This window comes from Caretta caretta, chromosome 5 (genome assembly GCF_965140235.1).
Source record: "Caretta caretta isolate rCarCar2 chromosome 5, rCarCar1.hap1, whole genome shotgun sequence".
In the NCBI taxonomy this organism is placed as follows: domain Eukaryota; kingdom Metazoa; phylum Chordata; order Testudines; family Cheloniidae; genus Caretta; species Caretta caretta.
The window spans coordinates 87,832,906-87,850,143 of NC_134210.1; the positions used below are offsets into that span (position 1 = coordinate 87,832,906).

The 17,238-nt window shown below is 39.1% G+C and overlaps 1 protein-coding gene across 3 annotated transcripts in view; it reads left to right on the top strand.

Moving 5' to 3' along the window:
• Positions 1–7,449: 7,449 nt before the first annotated feature.
• CNTNAP4 (contactin associated protein family member 4) overlaps positions 7,450–17,238 on the top strand; it is a 311,799-nt gene continuing 302,010 nt past the window's right edge. For 2 of the 3 annotated variants that reach the window (XM_048850192.2, XM_075128637.1), the window contains exon 1: positions 7,451–7,868. In XM_048850192.2, the coding sequence (XP_048706149.2) occupies positions 7,784–7,868 (85 nt within the window). In that variant the 5' untranslated portion in view covers positions 7,451–7,783. Of the gene's footprint in view, positions 7,869–17,238 lie in introns of all 3 variants that reach the window. The other variant, XM_075128638.1, reaches the window with a different exon arrangement.

The window sequence follows — 17,238 nt, forward strand, 5'->3', positions numbered from 1 at the left end:
TAATTCAAGAGCAGCTGTAGATCCTCTGGCTGTGCCATTACATTAATGCACCTGCTCCTGGCAATTAAACTTGCTGCCCTGCTGGTCAACAACTAGTCCACACATAATGGTGCTCTGTGCTGTGCAGTGGACTCTGATTCATGCTTGCTGCAGTTTTGATCCTGCTGCAGGTAACCTGAACTGGTTCTGCTGCGCTTGGGGCTTTAATTGCAGATGAGATAGGATTAGAATTTTATCCTTTAATGAAATAATAATTTATCATGAAAATAACAGCAAAGCTTGCTATTCATAGACAGAACGTTTTTCTTCTTTTTCAGCTGATACACTGTGAAGAGAAACTTGCAGTCTGTTATTTTACAATCAACAGACAAAGTGAACAACACTGCCCCTGCTGGGCAAATTAATGGTAAGAGTGTTCATTTTTGACAAGTACTTTTTACTGTATACTATATTTATTACAAACTTCTACAGTTACATCAATATATTCAATTGCTTTATGTGAGAATGGATTTTATTTTAGCTTGTGAAGTGACAAACTGTTCTACATGTTGGGATTGTTTTCTTGCATGCTCCTATATGTAATCTGACAAGGTGTAGGGCAGGGGTTTGCATGGTTTCTAGCAGTGTTGAGAGGGTGATTATGCTCTTGTGACAGCTATGTTTGCAATAAACAGTTGAGTTTGCTCTACATGCATCATGTTACAGTATATTAGTGTCAAGAGGAACCTATAATACCACAACTGTAGCAGGTGGCCATAGATAGAGGTTTACACCCAGGGTCACAGCACAAGGAATAGGATCCATTTTCCTTTGACTAAATGAGAACTGAAGCATTTAAACATGTCTCTTTCTTTTTACTCTCTTGTAGTTTAGCAAAGCAGAATAGAACCTTAATGTTGTATCTGGGTACAGGAAATGTTGATTTGTTGGAGATGTAATAATCATGCATTTGTGTTGGATCAGTTAAAAGCAAGAGACATAAGACAAGGAGGTAGCTGGCCAATTCTCACAGCATGTCCTGTGGTTTGAGGGAGCTACAAGAGGAATTCTCCTGGGAGCTAGGAAAGTTATTATAGAGGATTAAAGTAACACTTTTTTTAGTGCATAGGCATGGACTACTGAATACTTTCCTTGTTTGTAATTCTTATTCTTCAGGCGATAAATACTGTAAATATTAAGTTGTAATATTTGTTTTAGTAAAATAATGTGTAGTGAACGCCTGTGGTATGGGGGAAATTAAAAGTAATTTGAATCTCTTATGTAAAGTTTTATTTCTGACTGAAGAGAACTGGAAGGAAGAAGCAGCTAAACTGTGTGTTCCTGTATCTTTCCTTCTGTTTCTTACACTTATATCATTAACAGAGCTTTGCCATCTTTCTGATGCCTCTAACACTGCTATCTATGCATGTCTGAGCATTGCCGGGAGTAGGATTTACATGATTTAAAATTTTATTCTTCTCATAGCTAAAAAAACAGGGCAAGAATTATTTTACAGGGGAATAATATTTTCATTTCAATTTGAGTCTGTCAAAAGAGAGCAGGAGACACTTGGAAAGTGGCGGATGGTAATACCAAAAGTGGATGACTGAAGTTTTGATAAAATCAAGCCATCCCAGACTATCTGTAGTCCATACTATGCTGATGATGATTCACTGTGATTTTAACACTGTACAAAAATAAAGGAAGATGTCGTCCCTATCCCAAAGAACTTATAGTTGCTCTAAATTATGTATCTCTCTGTGTGTATAATATAAAAAGCATGCCATTTAAACATATATAGTACCCTGGGGAAAATCATTGTTGCATTACAGAAGTATGTTTGGAGGAGGAATTTGAATGAAGAGAAGGTTGTTTGACATACAAGAGAGAAGGAATTTGAGGAATAAGGAATAGCATGGAAAAGGCCAGAATGATGGGAGTGAGAGGACTACAAATGAGCAGAAAGGCTTGTGAAGAGCATAAACAGCTGGATGGGAGTGGGAGATGGATTAACTGGAGCAAAGTGGGTGCAGGGCCCTCAAGGTACAGCTGAGAACTTAATGAGAAGCATGAATTTTATGTGGGGGAGAAAAGTAAGCCACTGCTGGGGATTCAAATACAGGAGTGATACAGTCAGAGCAACAGAAGAAGATTGTTTAAGCAGCAGCATTTTAAATAGGTTGGAGAGCGTGGGGTGCCATGAGGGGAAGGCAGAGGGAAGGTTGCAGTATTCAAGGTGAGACACATTTTATTATTTTCTGTGGTTTTTAGCTGCCAACCTCATCACAATGAATCATACAGTATCTGAGGGAAGATCATGATAGTTAACCTGAAATGCCAGATATGTCCTTTACGCACACATCTCTGAATCACTGTATAAAATATATCCCTGGATGATGATCTGTTGTTAAAAACAAAAAAGGCATTTCTGCAGTTTTAAGAAAGGAGTGGATCAGATTAGATTAATCCTTACCGCCACAGTAGTTCAGCCACAGATGAAATCTTTTGGCCACTATATGGTATTTTACAAAACAAATATTTATCACAAATGTTATAGACCATTCTACTACTTTATCAGAATTATTATTATTTCTGTGCTAAAACCCCAAGGTCTGTAGAGGTAATTCTAAAGAACTTTACTCCACAGGGAGTCCTTGCCAAGATTTTATATGTTGTTTGCCCTATTTTCTAAATATGAAATTTCTTCTAACTAAAGAGTTCAGGACTCTCTCATGGGATACTGATCTTTAGAAGTAGCTGCTGGGATGCAGCTGAAAGAATATTTTTCTGATGTTCAGTCTGTCAGCAGGTCAATATTTTGAAGAATTAAATGACAAAGAAGCTCAGTCTAGTGGCCAGGTTAAAACAAGGCATTTGCCAACACAACTAGGTAAGTAGATATAAGGGAAGGTTAAAATTAGGGGGGCACATTCTGATCTCTGTCTCTTTAGTGGAGTTACTCCAGCTTTACACTGTATTAATAAAAGCAGAATTTGATCCAGACAGGGCCCAAATCAGATTCTTATCTGAACTTCCTTTGTGCCCCCCATCTGAACTTTTGTGGTTTGAATAAAAGAGGTTCCTAATCTGAATGACCCTGGTTCACCATTATAGATGGAATGAAACCAAACCCTTATCCAAATATCTCTCAATATGTTTAGCTAAATTAATGCCCTGATCTGAGCCACCCCTGCTTATAGAATCATAGAATATCAGGGTTGGAAGGGACCCCAGAAGGTCATCTAGTCCAACCCCCTGCTCGAAGCAGGACCAATTCCCAGTTAAATCATCCCAGCCAGGGCTTTGTCAAGCCTGACCTTAAAAACCTCTAAGGAAGGAGATTCTACCACCTCCCTAGGTAACGCATTCCAGTGTTTCACCACCCTCATAGTGAAAAAGTTTTTCCTAATATCCAATCTAAACCTCCCCCACTGCAACTTGAGACCATTACTCCTCGTTCTGTCATCTGCTACCATTGAGAACAGTCTAGAGCCATCCTCTTTGGAACCCCCTTTCAGGTAGTTGAAAGCAGCTATCAAATCCCCCCTCATTTTTCTCTTCTGCCGACTAAACAATCCCAGCTCCCTCAGCCTCTCCTCATAAGTCATGTGTTCCAGACCCCTAATCATTTTTGTTGCCCTTCGCTGGACTCTCTCCAATTTATCCACATCCTTCTTGTAGTGTGGGGCCCAAAACTGGACACAGTACTCCAGATGAGGCCTCACCAATGTCGAATAGAGGGGAACGATCACGTCCCTCGATCTGCTCGCTATGCCCCTACTTATACATCCCAAAATGCCATTGGCCTTCTTGGCAACAAGGGCACACTGCTGACTCATATCCAGCTTCTCGTCCACTGTCACCCCTAGGTCCTTTTCCGCAGAACTGCTGCCTAGCCATTCGGCCCCTAGTCTGTAGCGGTGCATTGGATTCTTCCGTCCTAAGTGCAGGACCCTGCACTTATCCTTATTGAACCTCATCAGATTTCTTTTGGCCCAATCCTCCAATTTGTATAGGTCCTTCTGTATCCTATCCCTCCCCTCCAGCGTATCTACCACTCCTCCCAGTTCAGTATCATCCGCAAATTTGCTGAGAGTGCAATCTACACCATCCTCCAGATCATTTATGAAGATATTGAACAAAACCGGCCCCAGGACCGACCCCTGGGGCACTCCACTTGACATCGGCTGCCAACTAGACATGGAGCCATTGATCACTACCCGTTGAGCCCGACAATCTAGCCAACTTTCTACCTACCTTATAGTGCATTCATCCAGCCCGCACTTCTTTAACTTGCTGACAAGAATACTGTGGGAGACCATGTCAAAAGCTTTGCTAAAGTCAAGAAACAATACATCCACTGCTTTCCCTTCATCAACAGAACCAGTAATCTCATCATAAAAGGTGATTAGATTAGTCAGGCATGACCTTCCCTTGGTGAATCCATGCTCATGTTCGAGCATGCAGGGGTGTAATCAGGAAGGCCAAAGCACAATTTGAGTTGCAGCTAGCAAGGGATGTGAAGTGTAACAAGAAGGGTTTCTGCAGGTATGTTGGCAACAAGAAGTTGGTCAGGGAAAGTGTGGGACCTTTACTGAATGGGGAGGCAAACTAGTGACAGGTGAAGTGGAAAAAAGCTGACATACTCAGTGCTTTTTTTGCCTCGGCCTTCACAGACAAGGTCAGCTTCCAGACTGCTGCATTGGGCAGCACAGTATGGGGAGGAGGTGAGCAATCCTCAGTGGTGAAAGAACAAGTTATGGACTAGAAAAGCTGGACATGCACACAAATCCATGGGGCCAGATCTAATGCATCCGAGTGTGCTGAGGGAACTGGCTGATGTGATTGCAGAGCCCTTGGCCATTATCTTTGAAAACTTGTGGCGATCGGGGGAGGTCCTGGACAATTTGAAAAAGGCAAATATAGTGCCCATCTTTAAAAGGGGGAAGAAAGAGAATCCAGGGAACTACAGACCGGTCAGCCTCACCTCAATCCCTGGAAAAATCAGGTCCTCTAGGAATCTATTTTGAAGCACTTGAAGGAGAGGAAGGGGATCAGGAACAGTCAGCATGGATTCAGCAAGGGCAAGCCATGCCCGACCAACCTGATTGTCTTCTATGATGAAATAACTGGCTCTGTGGATATGGGGAAAGTGGTCGACGTGATATATCTTGACTTTAGCAAAGCTTTTGATAGAGTCTACCATGGTATTCTTGCCAGCAAGTTAAAAAAGTATGGATTGAATGAATGGACCATAAGGTGGATAGAAAGCTGGCTAGCTCGTTGGGCTCAATGCATAGTGATCAAGGGCTTGTTGTCTTGTTGGCAGCCAGTATCAAGTGGAATGCCCCAAGGGTCAGTCCTGGGGCTGGTTTTGTTCAACATCTTCATTTATAATCTGGATGATGGGATGGATTGCATCCTCAGCAAGTTCGCGGATGACATTAAACTAGGGGGAGAGGTAGATACACTGGAGGGTAGGGATAGGGTCCAGAGTGACCTAGAGAAATTGGAGGATTGGGACAAAAGAAATCTGATGAGGTTCAACAAGGACAAGTGCAGAGTCCTGTACTTAGGATGGAAGAATCCGATGCACAGGCTGGGGACTGACTGGCTAAGCGGCAGTTCTGCAGAAAAGGAACTGGGGATTACAGTGGACAAGAAGCTGGATATGAGTCGTCAATGTGCCCTTGCTGCCAAGAAGGCTAACGGCATATTGGGATGCATTAGTTAGGAGCATTGCCAGCAGATCGAGGGAATTCCCCTCTATTCAGCCCTGATGAGGCCACATCTGGAGTATTGTGTCCAGTTTTGGGGCCCCCATGACAGAAGGGATGTGGACAAATTGCAGAGAGTTCAGCGGAGGGCATCGAGAATGATTAGGGGGCTGGGGCATGTGACATACAAGGAGAGGCTGAGGGAATTGGCTTATTTAGTCTACAGAAGAGAAGAATGAGGGGGGATTTGATAGCAGCCTTCAACTACTTGGAAGGGGGGTTCCAAAGAGGATGGAGGTACGCTATTCTCAGTGGTGGCAGATGACAGAACAAGGAGCAATGGTCTCAAGTTGCAGTGTGGGAGGTCTAGGTTGCATATTAAGAAGCCCTGGAATGGGTTATCTAGGGAGACAGTGGAATCTCCATCCTTAGAGGTTTTTAAGACCTGCCTTGACAAAGCCCTGTCTGGGATGATTTAATTGGGGTTGGTCTTGCTTTAAGCAGGGATTGGACTAGATGACCTCCTGAAGTCTCTTCCAACCCTAATTGTCTATGATTCTATAAGGGCTGAGCCTCCTCCACAGCCTGGCCCACGCATAACAGGAGAGCATCCACGGTCCTGCTGCATTTTGAAGCTTTGTGCTTGCAATAGAGAGAGCAGGATTTGGGCCAAATAGGCTGAATTCACCAATAGTTAAGGCTGGTTTATCCTACCACAAACCTTTGCACGAAGGCCCCCATGAGAAAAAAAAAATCAGGGGGAAGATGTGATCACGCAAGATGGTCATAACCTCCTTCGCACCAGATCGGGGGAGTCATATTAGGAGATCCCCAAAAGAAGATGGTACTTGGTAGAATAGGGGCATACTTTAGAGAAGCTGGGAACATGGTGACTTGACACATCGTTTTAATAGTCTCTGGTGAAGGCTACAGTGTAAATCTACTCTCTGTCATGGGAACCCTGAGGAAATAGTAGTGATAGCTCTACCTGCCCTTCTTTGGGGTGAATGATCACTGTAGCACAAAATGCCTCACTGATGCAATGAGGGCCCCTAATAAACTGATAGCATTTCTCATGGATGCAGGCTTGTATCTATTATTGGGATATATATTAAAATGTACAGATCAAAACCCTTCTGAAAAATTGATCTAAACTAAAGCTTTTATACTCCCGTAACAAACCTTTGGACAGTTTAAAGAACACTGCAGTCCCAAGTTAATATCTTGTGTGCTAAATAACCACCCAAAGTATTTATTTTAACCTTCAAAATAAGCAATAGCATGCAGGAAAGACTGACACAATCTTAATCAAGTGACATACATCTTATTGAGGATCCTTCATTTATGGGTTAATGGTCAGTTCAAGTAGTACTCATAATGTAATTTTTGAGGCATTATTTTCTGATGGATACTAGGTTATTAGTTCCTACATTTACTTCACAAGCAAAGGTGAAATGCACTTTTGCCTCTACTCTTTGAGTTCCTACTACAAATGCTTGAGAAACATAATATATTCTCTCCAAAATGCGGTACTTCTAAATGCTTTACCAACTGAAAGTTTTTTAGATACGGTGTATGAAAGAAGAGGAAAAGCAGGATGTGTAACAAATACATACGCTCCACATACTTAAAAATCACTATAAAGAATGGGGCACAGTGAGAACCCAGCAAAGACTCTGTCCCGGTGCACATGTGCAATATATTCTATCATATTGTCTGGCTTTCAATAGAGACTCTCATTTCCTACCTATCACCACAAGGGGTGTCCAGGACACATGTGAACGTGTAGCTTCTGTAAGCAAGCTGTACAGGGTAGTCTTGCAGTTTAGCCCTCAGTGATTCTGTGAAATTGGAGGAGAGATTCTTGCTGCTGCTCTTAAGGGATTGCTGTTGTTAGGGGAGGAAAAAAAGCAGATTTGGAGGTGTGTATGCATGTGTGAGCAGTTGCAGAGTGCATATCACTGAGGAGTCTGACTACTGAGAAGCACTGAAAGGAGAGAGAGAGGAGGAAGCAAGAATAGGACTGAAGTGCAGAGCAGCTGTTTTCTAATACTATAGTTCTTTTGGGTGCCTCAATAAATGTGAACATGGATTCTGTCACTGAAATCTTCTTCAAGCTGCTGTTTCTGTTATCTGTTCATAATTGGAAAACAATAGTGGCAGGAAATAAATGTAAGTATTACAAATGATTTAAAACTCAGACCAGACTGTTTTGAAAACTTCTGGGCTATTTTATTTGGCTTTGGAATAAATCTTGTTCTTGAAATAAATGCTTAATGCTTCTGAAAACATGACCACAAATAGCTAGCCTGAAAATGTTTCCTTGGCTGAGAAATGTCATTTTTTAAGTTCTAAAATCCATCCTATATATTTATTTATACAATTCTATATACAAAATTCTATTGAGAAGTTCCAGTATAATCTGAAATTAATATTTTAGCAAGGAATTGCATGTTCCATCCCCATTTTAATTTTTGTTTCCTCTTGAGAAGTGCTGCATTTTACAAGGAATTGTGTCTTACATTGAAATTACTGGAAGACTTCTACTGTATGCTGCATCAGCTTGGCTTTTAGCAATTTATAATTTGGAAGGCTGGTATCTGCATCTCCTGAAACAAGCTGGCACTCAAATAAATCTGATGTACAATAGTGTGCAGTTCGTGAGTAAAGCAAATGTAACAAAGAAAAATGTTGAGGACAAGATGTGCACTGACTGCTTAGAGAATAGTGTTCATATATGACTAAGGAAGAGGGCACCATCAGTAGCAGCAAAAAGTTGTGGGTTTGTTTTGTTTGTTTTGTTTTTTTAAATGAGTAAACCATAGTTAGCCAATAGGGTGGTATTGCAATATAGAGACAGTGATCACAATATGTAAGAGAACCTGTCCTCTAGAAGGCAGATCTGAGGTAAATGTGACTTAGCACTGGGATCTTTTGGTTTCAGTGTTGAATCAAGTCTGACCATTTTCACCCTAAATGAATTTATCAGACACTAATTTCTAAGCATTTCACCTGTTCAGTAATTGTTCTGAGTTCCTTTGGTTGTACTTTGTACTCAGTGGACCATAAGGATTTTTATTTTTGATACATCTGTTTGCCAGAACCTGGGAATGAGTGACAGCAGGGGATGGATGACTTGATGATTACCTGTTCTGTTCATTCTCTCTGGGACACCTGGCACTGGCCACTGTTGGAAGATCGGATACTGGGCTAGATGGACCTTTGGTCTGACCCAGTAGGGCCGTTCTTATCTATCAGAATAGTTGCCTAAATGTCAGATGCTTAAAATGAGCAGCCTGTTTTGTTTTGGTTTTTAATCTGGTTAAGGGGCTGGCTGTGCAGCGTATGAATGGGGTAGGTTGAAACAGTGACTGCATTTTAAGAATGTGAATGTTGGTGCTACTGGGAGAACATTCAGGAATAACTTTACAGCACTGTAGCAGGGAACAGCTCTGTGCAAACATCTAAGCCATGAGAAGGAAGTTAGAAGTGCTGTGTGCTATGTGTACTGAAGAGTTTTCCTTTGGACAGCTTGTAAACTAAACATGCTACCATGAGCCTGATGACATTGCAGCACCAAAATGATCTTGTGCTTTCATTCAGTAATCATATCTCATTTGATACTCAAGTGCATAGAGTAGCCCTAAACATGAATAATAAGCTCCTTTGGTAAAATACTCTGCTGCAATCCAGTCTAAGCTTTAATTCTCCATCATTCTGCATCGTATGGTTTATGAATACATTCATTTTCACAAAATCATAATTGAATCACACATTAATAGCATTTGGCAGTATGCACAAGACTAAATCAGATCAGAAAGGCATATTGTAAAATAGGACTTCCAGAATACAACAAAACAGTAAAGCACTAGAGGTCACTCTTACAATTTAAGAAACAAGGCGGGGGGGGGGGGGAATCAAGCTTTTCCCAGTATAGAATTATGAAGGGTCAAATAAATCAGGTGTGAACCACATTTATTGCATTTTCTCTAATACTTCTCAGAGAGAAGTCAAGCTAAGTTTATGTTGATAAATGAATGGCTATGTTAATACTTATTTTTTTCCTATTGAAAGTGATTTGCCTATATTACTTAGTAGTCAAAACATCCTTTCTAAGTAGGAAAATAAATTTACTCCCCATTTTACAGATGGTTAAACTGATGCTTGGAGAAGAGAAATAACTTGCTTAAATTCATTGAGAAAACCAGTGTCAGAGCCAGGAATAAAATTTGGGAGATTTTTATCTCCACTAGGTTGTACCGCTCCCTCATTTCTCACAAGAACACAAAACATAATCCTGAAAAGGCACTTATTTCACATGGATAATTGTTTTTAAAGGCGCAGTGTACATCTGAGGTGGCGGATTATGTATTTAACAAAAAATGTAAGTTGTTTGTTTTCAAATGTCCTGGGAGAGTTGTGTCCCGTCCCCCAATTACTGCAAAACTATGCAGCAGTAGTTCTACTCTCCCTTTAACATACTTCACTTTCTTCATTAGAAGTTAACCACATGCTGAAATCCCTTTCAGAACTTGACTCTCCTATATGAATTAATGAATTCAAATAACTCAGAATAAACAGCTGTCACAATCAGATTCTTCGTTTGAATTTTCTTTGTTTTTAATATGATAAACCAAAGTTATTCTTAGAGAAAATGGGATGACATTTTCATTCTTCTACTAAATCTACTGTTCGGGTTTTTTTCTGGTGTTCCTTTAATGCCATATACTGAAGATCATACTTCAGTTTTTACTTTATCCTTACTCAAACTTCCATTAAAATAAATAAAAAAAACACCTGAGTAAGGAGATCTGGATTTCACCACAAAGTGTACATTCACAGATCTGAATTGCTTGTTGTATAAGCAACTTTTTCTGAGTTTGATCATGATCTAGATTGTGAATACCCCTTTTTGACACACACTGATATGTTCTGAAGTTTTTCTTCTATCCATATTGTTCTGAGATATTCCTTCACTGCTTAAGGACATTTTAAAGTACACCATATCTGAAACTGAAAAACCGTATCATTTTGAAATTGAAACATGACATTTCTGTGGGTATATGTCCTTTCCTGAAGGATGACACTCTAAACGGTTTAGCATAGTAAGATAATGGTTATCACTGGGAACTCATACATTTTAAGTTCTGTACCAATAATGCTTCAGTTAAAGGTTTAAAAAGTAGTTACCTCTTCCTGAAGAATTAAAAAACTCCAATAGCATTTGAAAGGGAATTGACCTATACAGCCATAAATCAGAAACCATGAAAAATCATATAGAAGTTTTAAAATAAGGATCAAGGCAAGTACTCTTGTAAAGTTTTGTTCGTGGGGCCAGCAAACATTTTTATTTTATTTGAAGCTGGCTCCACAGCCATAAATCAGTCAGTTGGTAAATTAGCTCCTGGATGCTTGCCTGAAACTTGGTCATGAAACTCTGATAGGTACAGCACTTCCTTTGAAATTCTCTGAAAATGAAGTGTTGCATGAAACATAATTAAATCTCACACACATTTCAACTCAACTGTGACCAAAACTATTAAGGATGATTTGGGGAATGAATGGAAATACTGCCAACAAATTAAAGAATTCTCACATAAAATCTCTTCTCTGTATACAGGTGAAGACCGAAAGCATGTACTTCTGCTTCGAATGTCTTTCATATCTAGAAGAGTTTTTATTTTCCTTCTAGGTATACCCCTGAACTCAAACATTCATTGTTCTATGATAATGACCATACTTCATGTAAGTCAGTCAACTAGTCTTTGTTTTGGAATTTCTTGTTAACATTACAGTACAGAACCTCTCTTTTGCTATTAGAGAGTAGTATCTTAATCATATTGAGTCTTTCATAGCAGAGTATTCAGTGGATTTGGAAAGCAAAAGAAAAAAAATCTAAAAATGAAATAGCTGTCTAAACAGAATACAGTAGATTACATGTAACGTATACTATCAACTGGTGTCACACATTAGGGACTATTGTATATGTTCCTTTTAAAGTAGTTTTTCTCTTTGCCTGTCAGGAGTACTGAGTTCACCACTAACTTGTGCAAATATTAATGATACTACAGCTTCCAAACTCTCAAGTATTATACTTTTTCTCTTTCAGTTTATAGATGAATATCCATTTATGGGTGGAGAGAGAGAGAGAGAGAGAGAGAGAGAGAGAGAGATTCATAAATTAACTGCATCTCATAAAGTAATCATAACCATGGATCCAGTAAGAGTGCATCCTTAAGACATGTATATACCTGTTTATGTGTAGCATAACGATAGAATATAAGGAGTGGTGATATTCATCTGATAAATTTCACTTATGTATCTTTTGACAAGCTCACTTGTAGTCTGCCTAATCATCATCAACAGTAGGACTAGTTCTAACATTCAAAACTGAAGAGCAACTTCTAATAGCACCAATGGGGAAAAAAGGAAAAACAAAAAATCCCACCACCACATTGCTGGAGAAATGTTTCCTTCTTTCAAAAGTAAATTTTTCCCCAAAACTGACCACTGGTATTCTATCAGTAGTATGTTAAAGGTGCAGTATCTCACAGAAATGAGAGCTTTGTTCTATGTGAAAGTTAGGAATTCTCTCCTCCCCTCACATTCCCAATCACCACCCTTTTCTATTAGTATTAATATTTAGTTGTGGATTTTTTTTTATGGTAGCACCCATTATTATGTGCTAGGTACTTTCCAAACACTCTAAAAGGACAATTCCTGGTTCAAAAAGATGATTATCTAAATATATCTTTTTAATCTTTCCAGTGGGACACAACTTTAATTCATATTTCAGATGTTATCAGACAACTTTTTCTGTATGAAACAGCTATCTTAGGCTATTTTAGAGGTTTCTGAAGTTCATAAATTATAATTTTCCTCTCCCTGAGACAAGCCTTCACTTTTAATTCATGTTGTTAAGGAATCCTGGTTTTACAGATGGAAGGATACCAAAAATAGTACCAATAGCACTGTTTAAAACTCTGACGTATGTAAAATACTTTTTTCTGTAAAACATGCCCCATTCTGTATGCTTGTGATGGTGTGATGTGGTATAAAACATGCATTTCCACTTCTTCGACATGGTATGCATAACTAATTTGTTGTTTTGACACTAGTGAGTAATGTATCAATCCCAAATTGATGGTGATAATATTTTCATACCTCCACATGCCATCATGTACTGTCACTAATTTACTCAGACACAACTCAAGACCCCTTTCCCCCCTGAATGGAATGAATGTGAAACACAGTATTAAGAGAGAGAGGTTTTTTTTTAAATGTCAATAGTGCACTTGGGGCATAACCTAAAGAAGCTAATGGGAAATTTTGGAAAGGAATGGTTTATAGTATGGGTGGGGGGTGCATACACGCACACAAATAGAAAGCTCAAGGTCTAATATCTTGTATGCAGTGTAGTTGTAGCTGTGTCGGTCCCAAGATATTAGAGAGACAAAGTGGGTAAGGTAATATGTTTTACTGGGCCAACTTCTGTTTGGTGAGAGAGACAAGCTTTCGAGTCACATAGAGTTCTTCTGTGTAGCTTGAAAGCTTGTCTCTCTCATCAACAGAAGTTGCTCCAATAAAAGATATTACCTTATCCACCTTGTCTCTATAATATCTTTTAGAAAGACACTCAGTGGCCTTATCCTGATCATATTGACACCTTACATTTATGGCAATAAGAGCAGGATTGGGCTCCAAACCCTGTTTTTCAAAGTGAATTCTCTTCATGGTTCATTAGAAACTACTACTCTGCTTACAGTGAGCGGAGTAGTGTGAACTGGCAGATAAAAAATGATACCGCTTATGTTCCAGTTAATGAGTATTTTCAGTGCAATAATTTGAAAAGTGATTGAAGCCTGGAAACTTTTGACATTTTTAAATAGATTTAAATTAGTAACTACAAAATTATTATTTAAAGACCATACCTATTTAATAGACCAGTGCTGAAAAGTACTTCTAAGGCTTTAAATCACAAAGGAAAGAAAAACAATATAGAAGGAGGTCTATCCAGCTGGGTAGCGGGTCTAGTTACTTTTTTATTAAGGATATCTTATCACTTGATAGTGTTCAAGAATAAGATATTGCTTGTTCCTAACTGGTAAAGTGCCTGTTTGTTTCTATAACAGTGTTTGTGCAATTAGTATATTTACATGTGTGATCTTGAGGGAAAATTGGATTAGAAACAGCATGTTGGAATATTTGAATTTATGCAGTTAACCAGTAACTTATATCTTGCACTTTTAGACGTTTGAATCAGTCCACAATTAAATACCAATGAGAAAAGATGTAAAGGAATAATAGATTTTTAAAGTGTAATTTTATAGGGGAAAAACTGTTTCAGCACGAGGCCTTTATCCACAAGGATATTATTCAATAATAATTTAAAAAAATCACCTCTTGTATGAAACTGTTGAAATGTACTCGACTTTATTCCTTGGCTGTGGCTGAATTTAATGGGTTGACCTGTTCAAAGTTACTGCAAAAATACAGTTTTTAGGAGAAATCTGTGAAATCTCACAACACACTCTGAGTTATGCAATATGAAGTACATGGTATTACTCAGATGCTGAGTAACTGAACAAAACACCAAACTAGCAGATTACGTGGAACAGCTTAATATGAGAACAAGTCTGTAGGACGCTGCTTTGGGCAAAAAGAAGACATCCAGGTGATATTTTACATTGATAAACATAATGTAGGTAGATTGTATTCCATGTTGGGAGCCTAATGCATCTGAGTTAACTCACCTGCAGTGTAATTTCTATGTGTCAGTCTCCTGTGGTTTGATTAAATGTGATCAGTATGTGTAATCTGTAATTACTGTAGGAGACAAAAAACTCAGCAACTACACATGTTCTTTTCACAGTAGCATATATTGAAGTAAAACTAATTATAATACAAAAAGATTTTTGTTACACTGCCAGAAATTTTCCTTTAGCACTAATTAAATAGAAGTGTTGAGTGTATGTTGTAATCTTTCTAGTTTCTCACTGTGTATCACTAATTATCTAGTATGCCTTATTTTTAAGGTACGTGGTGGCCTCTATTGGTTTCTGTGTCGACACAAAGTGTCCATATAAATCATGGCTTCAATAACTGGCCTATCTATGCCATGTCCTATTGATCAGCTTGTAAACAAGTGTGGGTGCATAGGAGCTGAAGGACACCAAAAAATAGTCATCTATCCTACTTGTTCCCCTGTGCTGTGTTTGGACACAGATGCACACCTTGCCCTCTTCTGAGAAGAACTATTCAGGCTAGTGCAGATGCGGGCCCAAGACACACCAGAGGCAGTGGGTAATGGCATAGTTGTGAGAGCCACTGAGTGGGAAGAGTGGAACACTGGGTGAAATCCTGGCTCCGCTGAAATCAATGGCAAACTCACTGATTTCAGTGGGACCACTATATCTGATGCACAGTTCCTTCTGGAACTCATGCTAGGGTGCTGCCTTTCTGCATCACCAGCTATTATAGGCTGTGATTTAAAGGCACGATTTAACCCAAAGCCTGCTAGAATTTAATGTTGTCTTTGTGCTGATGGCTTTTTTTAATAGCAGAAAGCAAGTTGTGTAAAAAAGGGTGTGAATGGTCAGTAATATACTACAGCCTCCACATTCCCCTCTGTCACAGTGATAAAGCAGAAAAGATTCTCAGTGCCATTATAGATCTTTATACAGTCTGAAAGACCTGACATTCTGTAAGCCAGTAAACCGTATGTCTCACTATAACTCTTTTCACTGATCAATGGAGGGATTCCTAGCTACTGTACAGAGGAAATCAAAATCTCTAGTTGGAAAGCATTTTGTAATCATGCCAAGAGTACTGATTGTTTTCTTTAAAGAAACATTCACTCATTTCCGTAACTAAGAAATATTCTTGAAAAGAGAAAAGCTGTACACCAGATCCTGAAGTCCTTACTCAGGCACAACTCTCATGGAGATCAATGGGATTTTTGCCTAACTAAAAATTGAATAAGAGCCTCCAGACATACTAGCAAGCAGTGATATTCTAGACGCTTTGGGTGTAACTGAGCTATTCATCACCTGTCTATATGAAAGTGTGATGGGTAACTGCCTTTTCATCCTGTCTTGTTCAGAGGATTCAGATACGGAGCTAGGCTGCTGATATGAATTACCCACTTATCCAAATTGACTAAAGAGAAACTGGGGGATGGGAGGAGACTGTTGGAATAACTTTAGGTTATTCCCTTGCTTATGAAATCACTCTCTTGAGATGTGTGGAACCAAAAAAGCTGCCAGTGGGTCTATGAGATGATGGCTAGAATTTTTAAAAGCTTCTAAGTGGTGCTGAGCCCAAGACTCCCATTCAGAGCCCCATTTTCAAAAGTCACGTAAGCACTAAAGAGCCAAGTCCCACTGACTTTTAATGAGACTTGGGGGGCCAGCCCAAGACACTGGAATGACCTCTCACAGGATCTAAGGACTATCACAACCTCACCATCTTGCACTCCAAGTGCAAAGAGCATTTCTTTGACCTTGCCTTCTCTAATATAAACACATAGCAATGGGTGTGTGTGTGTTTGTGTATTTCTTAATGTTTTTCACTCTATTATTCATGGGATTTCAAACTCAGATCTTTATTGTACAGTGATGCTCACTAGAGAGGACAGAAGGAACTTGAAAATGAAGTCATATTGTTTGAAGGACAGGACTCTACTTAATATAGGCAAAATGGGCTAAGCTAAAGACAACTCAATAAAATTAAAAAAATGCTTTTTTGGAGTGAAAAAGTAAACATGAGCAAATGAGTCAGACATTTCCATGTATCTGTTCAAACTAGCTGCAGTCTGCCCAGAAAAGGGCTTCATGCCATAGATGACAGGTTTCAGAGTAACAGCCGTGTTAGTCTGTATTCACAAAAAGAAAAGGAGTACTTGTGGCACCTTAGAGACTAACCAATTTATAAGTGAGCTGTAGCTCACAAAAGCTTATGCTCAAATAAATTGGTTAGTCTCTAAGGTGCCACAAGTACTCCTTTTCTTTATGCCATAGATGTTAATTCCATGAGCCTATTTTTTAGTACTGTTCATTCCTGATCTAGTGATAAGCTGCTATGTAGAGTGATGCCATCTCTGCTGTCCCTCTCCTTTCTCCCAGAGTTAGGTACTTTTCATCTTTTTCACTTTTAGGTAGAGTCTTTTTTATATATATAAAATAACTGGAGAAAATATTTCTTGCACTCTTTCATCCTTTAGAAACTGTAGTAGAAAGTGTGTCTGTTTTAGTCTCCTGTGTATTACTCTCTGCAGAATCACTACTGTCTGGGATTGGACTGTGCTTTTTCTCTCCCAGTTTCCAATTCTTCTTTATGTTACAGATTCTGTTTGAGTCTTTTTTTTTTTTCCCATGGTGTCGCAAATATTCCAGGAAACGGTTAACCAATACATTATTTTTAAAAATGAGAGATTTATGACTTTTTCACACCTGTGCTCTTATGTGTCCTTAACAGACATGTTATGTTATGGTCTCTTGTGTCTGCACTTATAACATATTGTTTATCCGCATGATAGAAATAA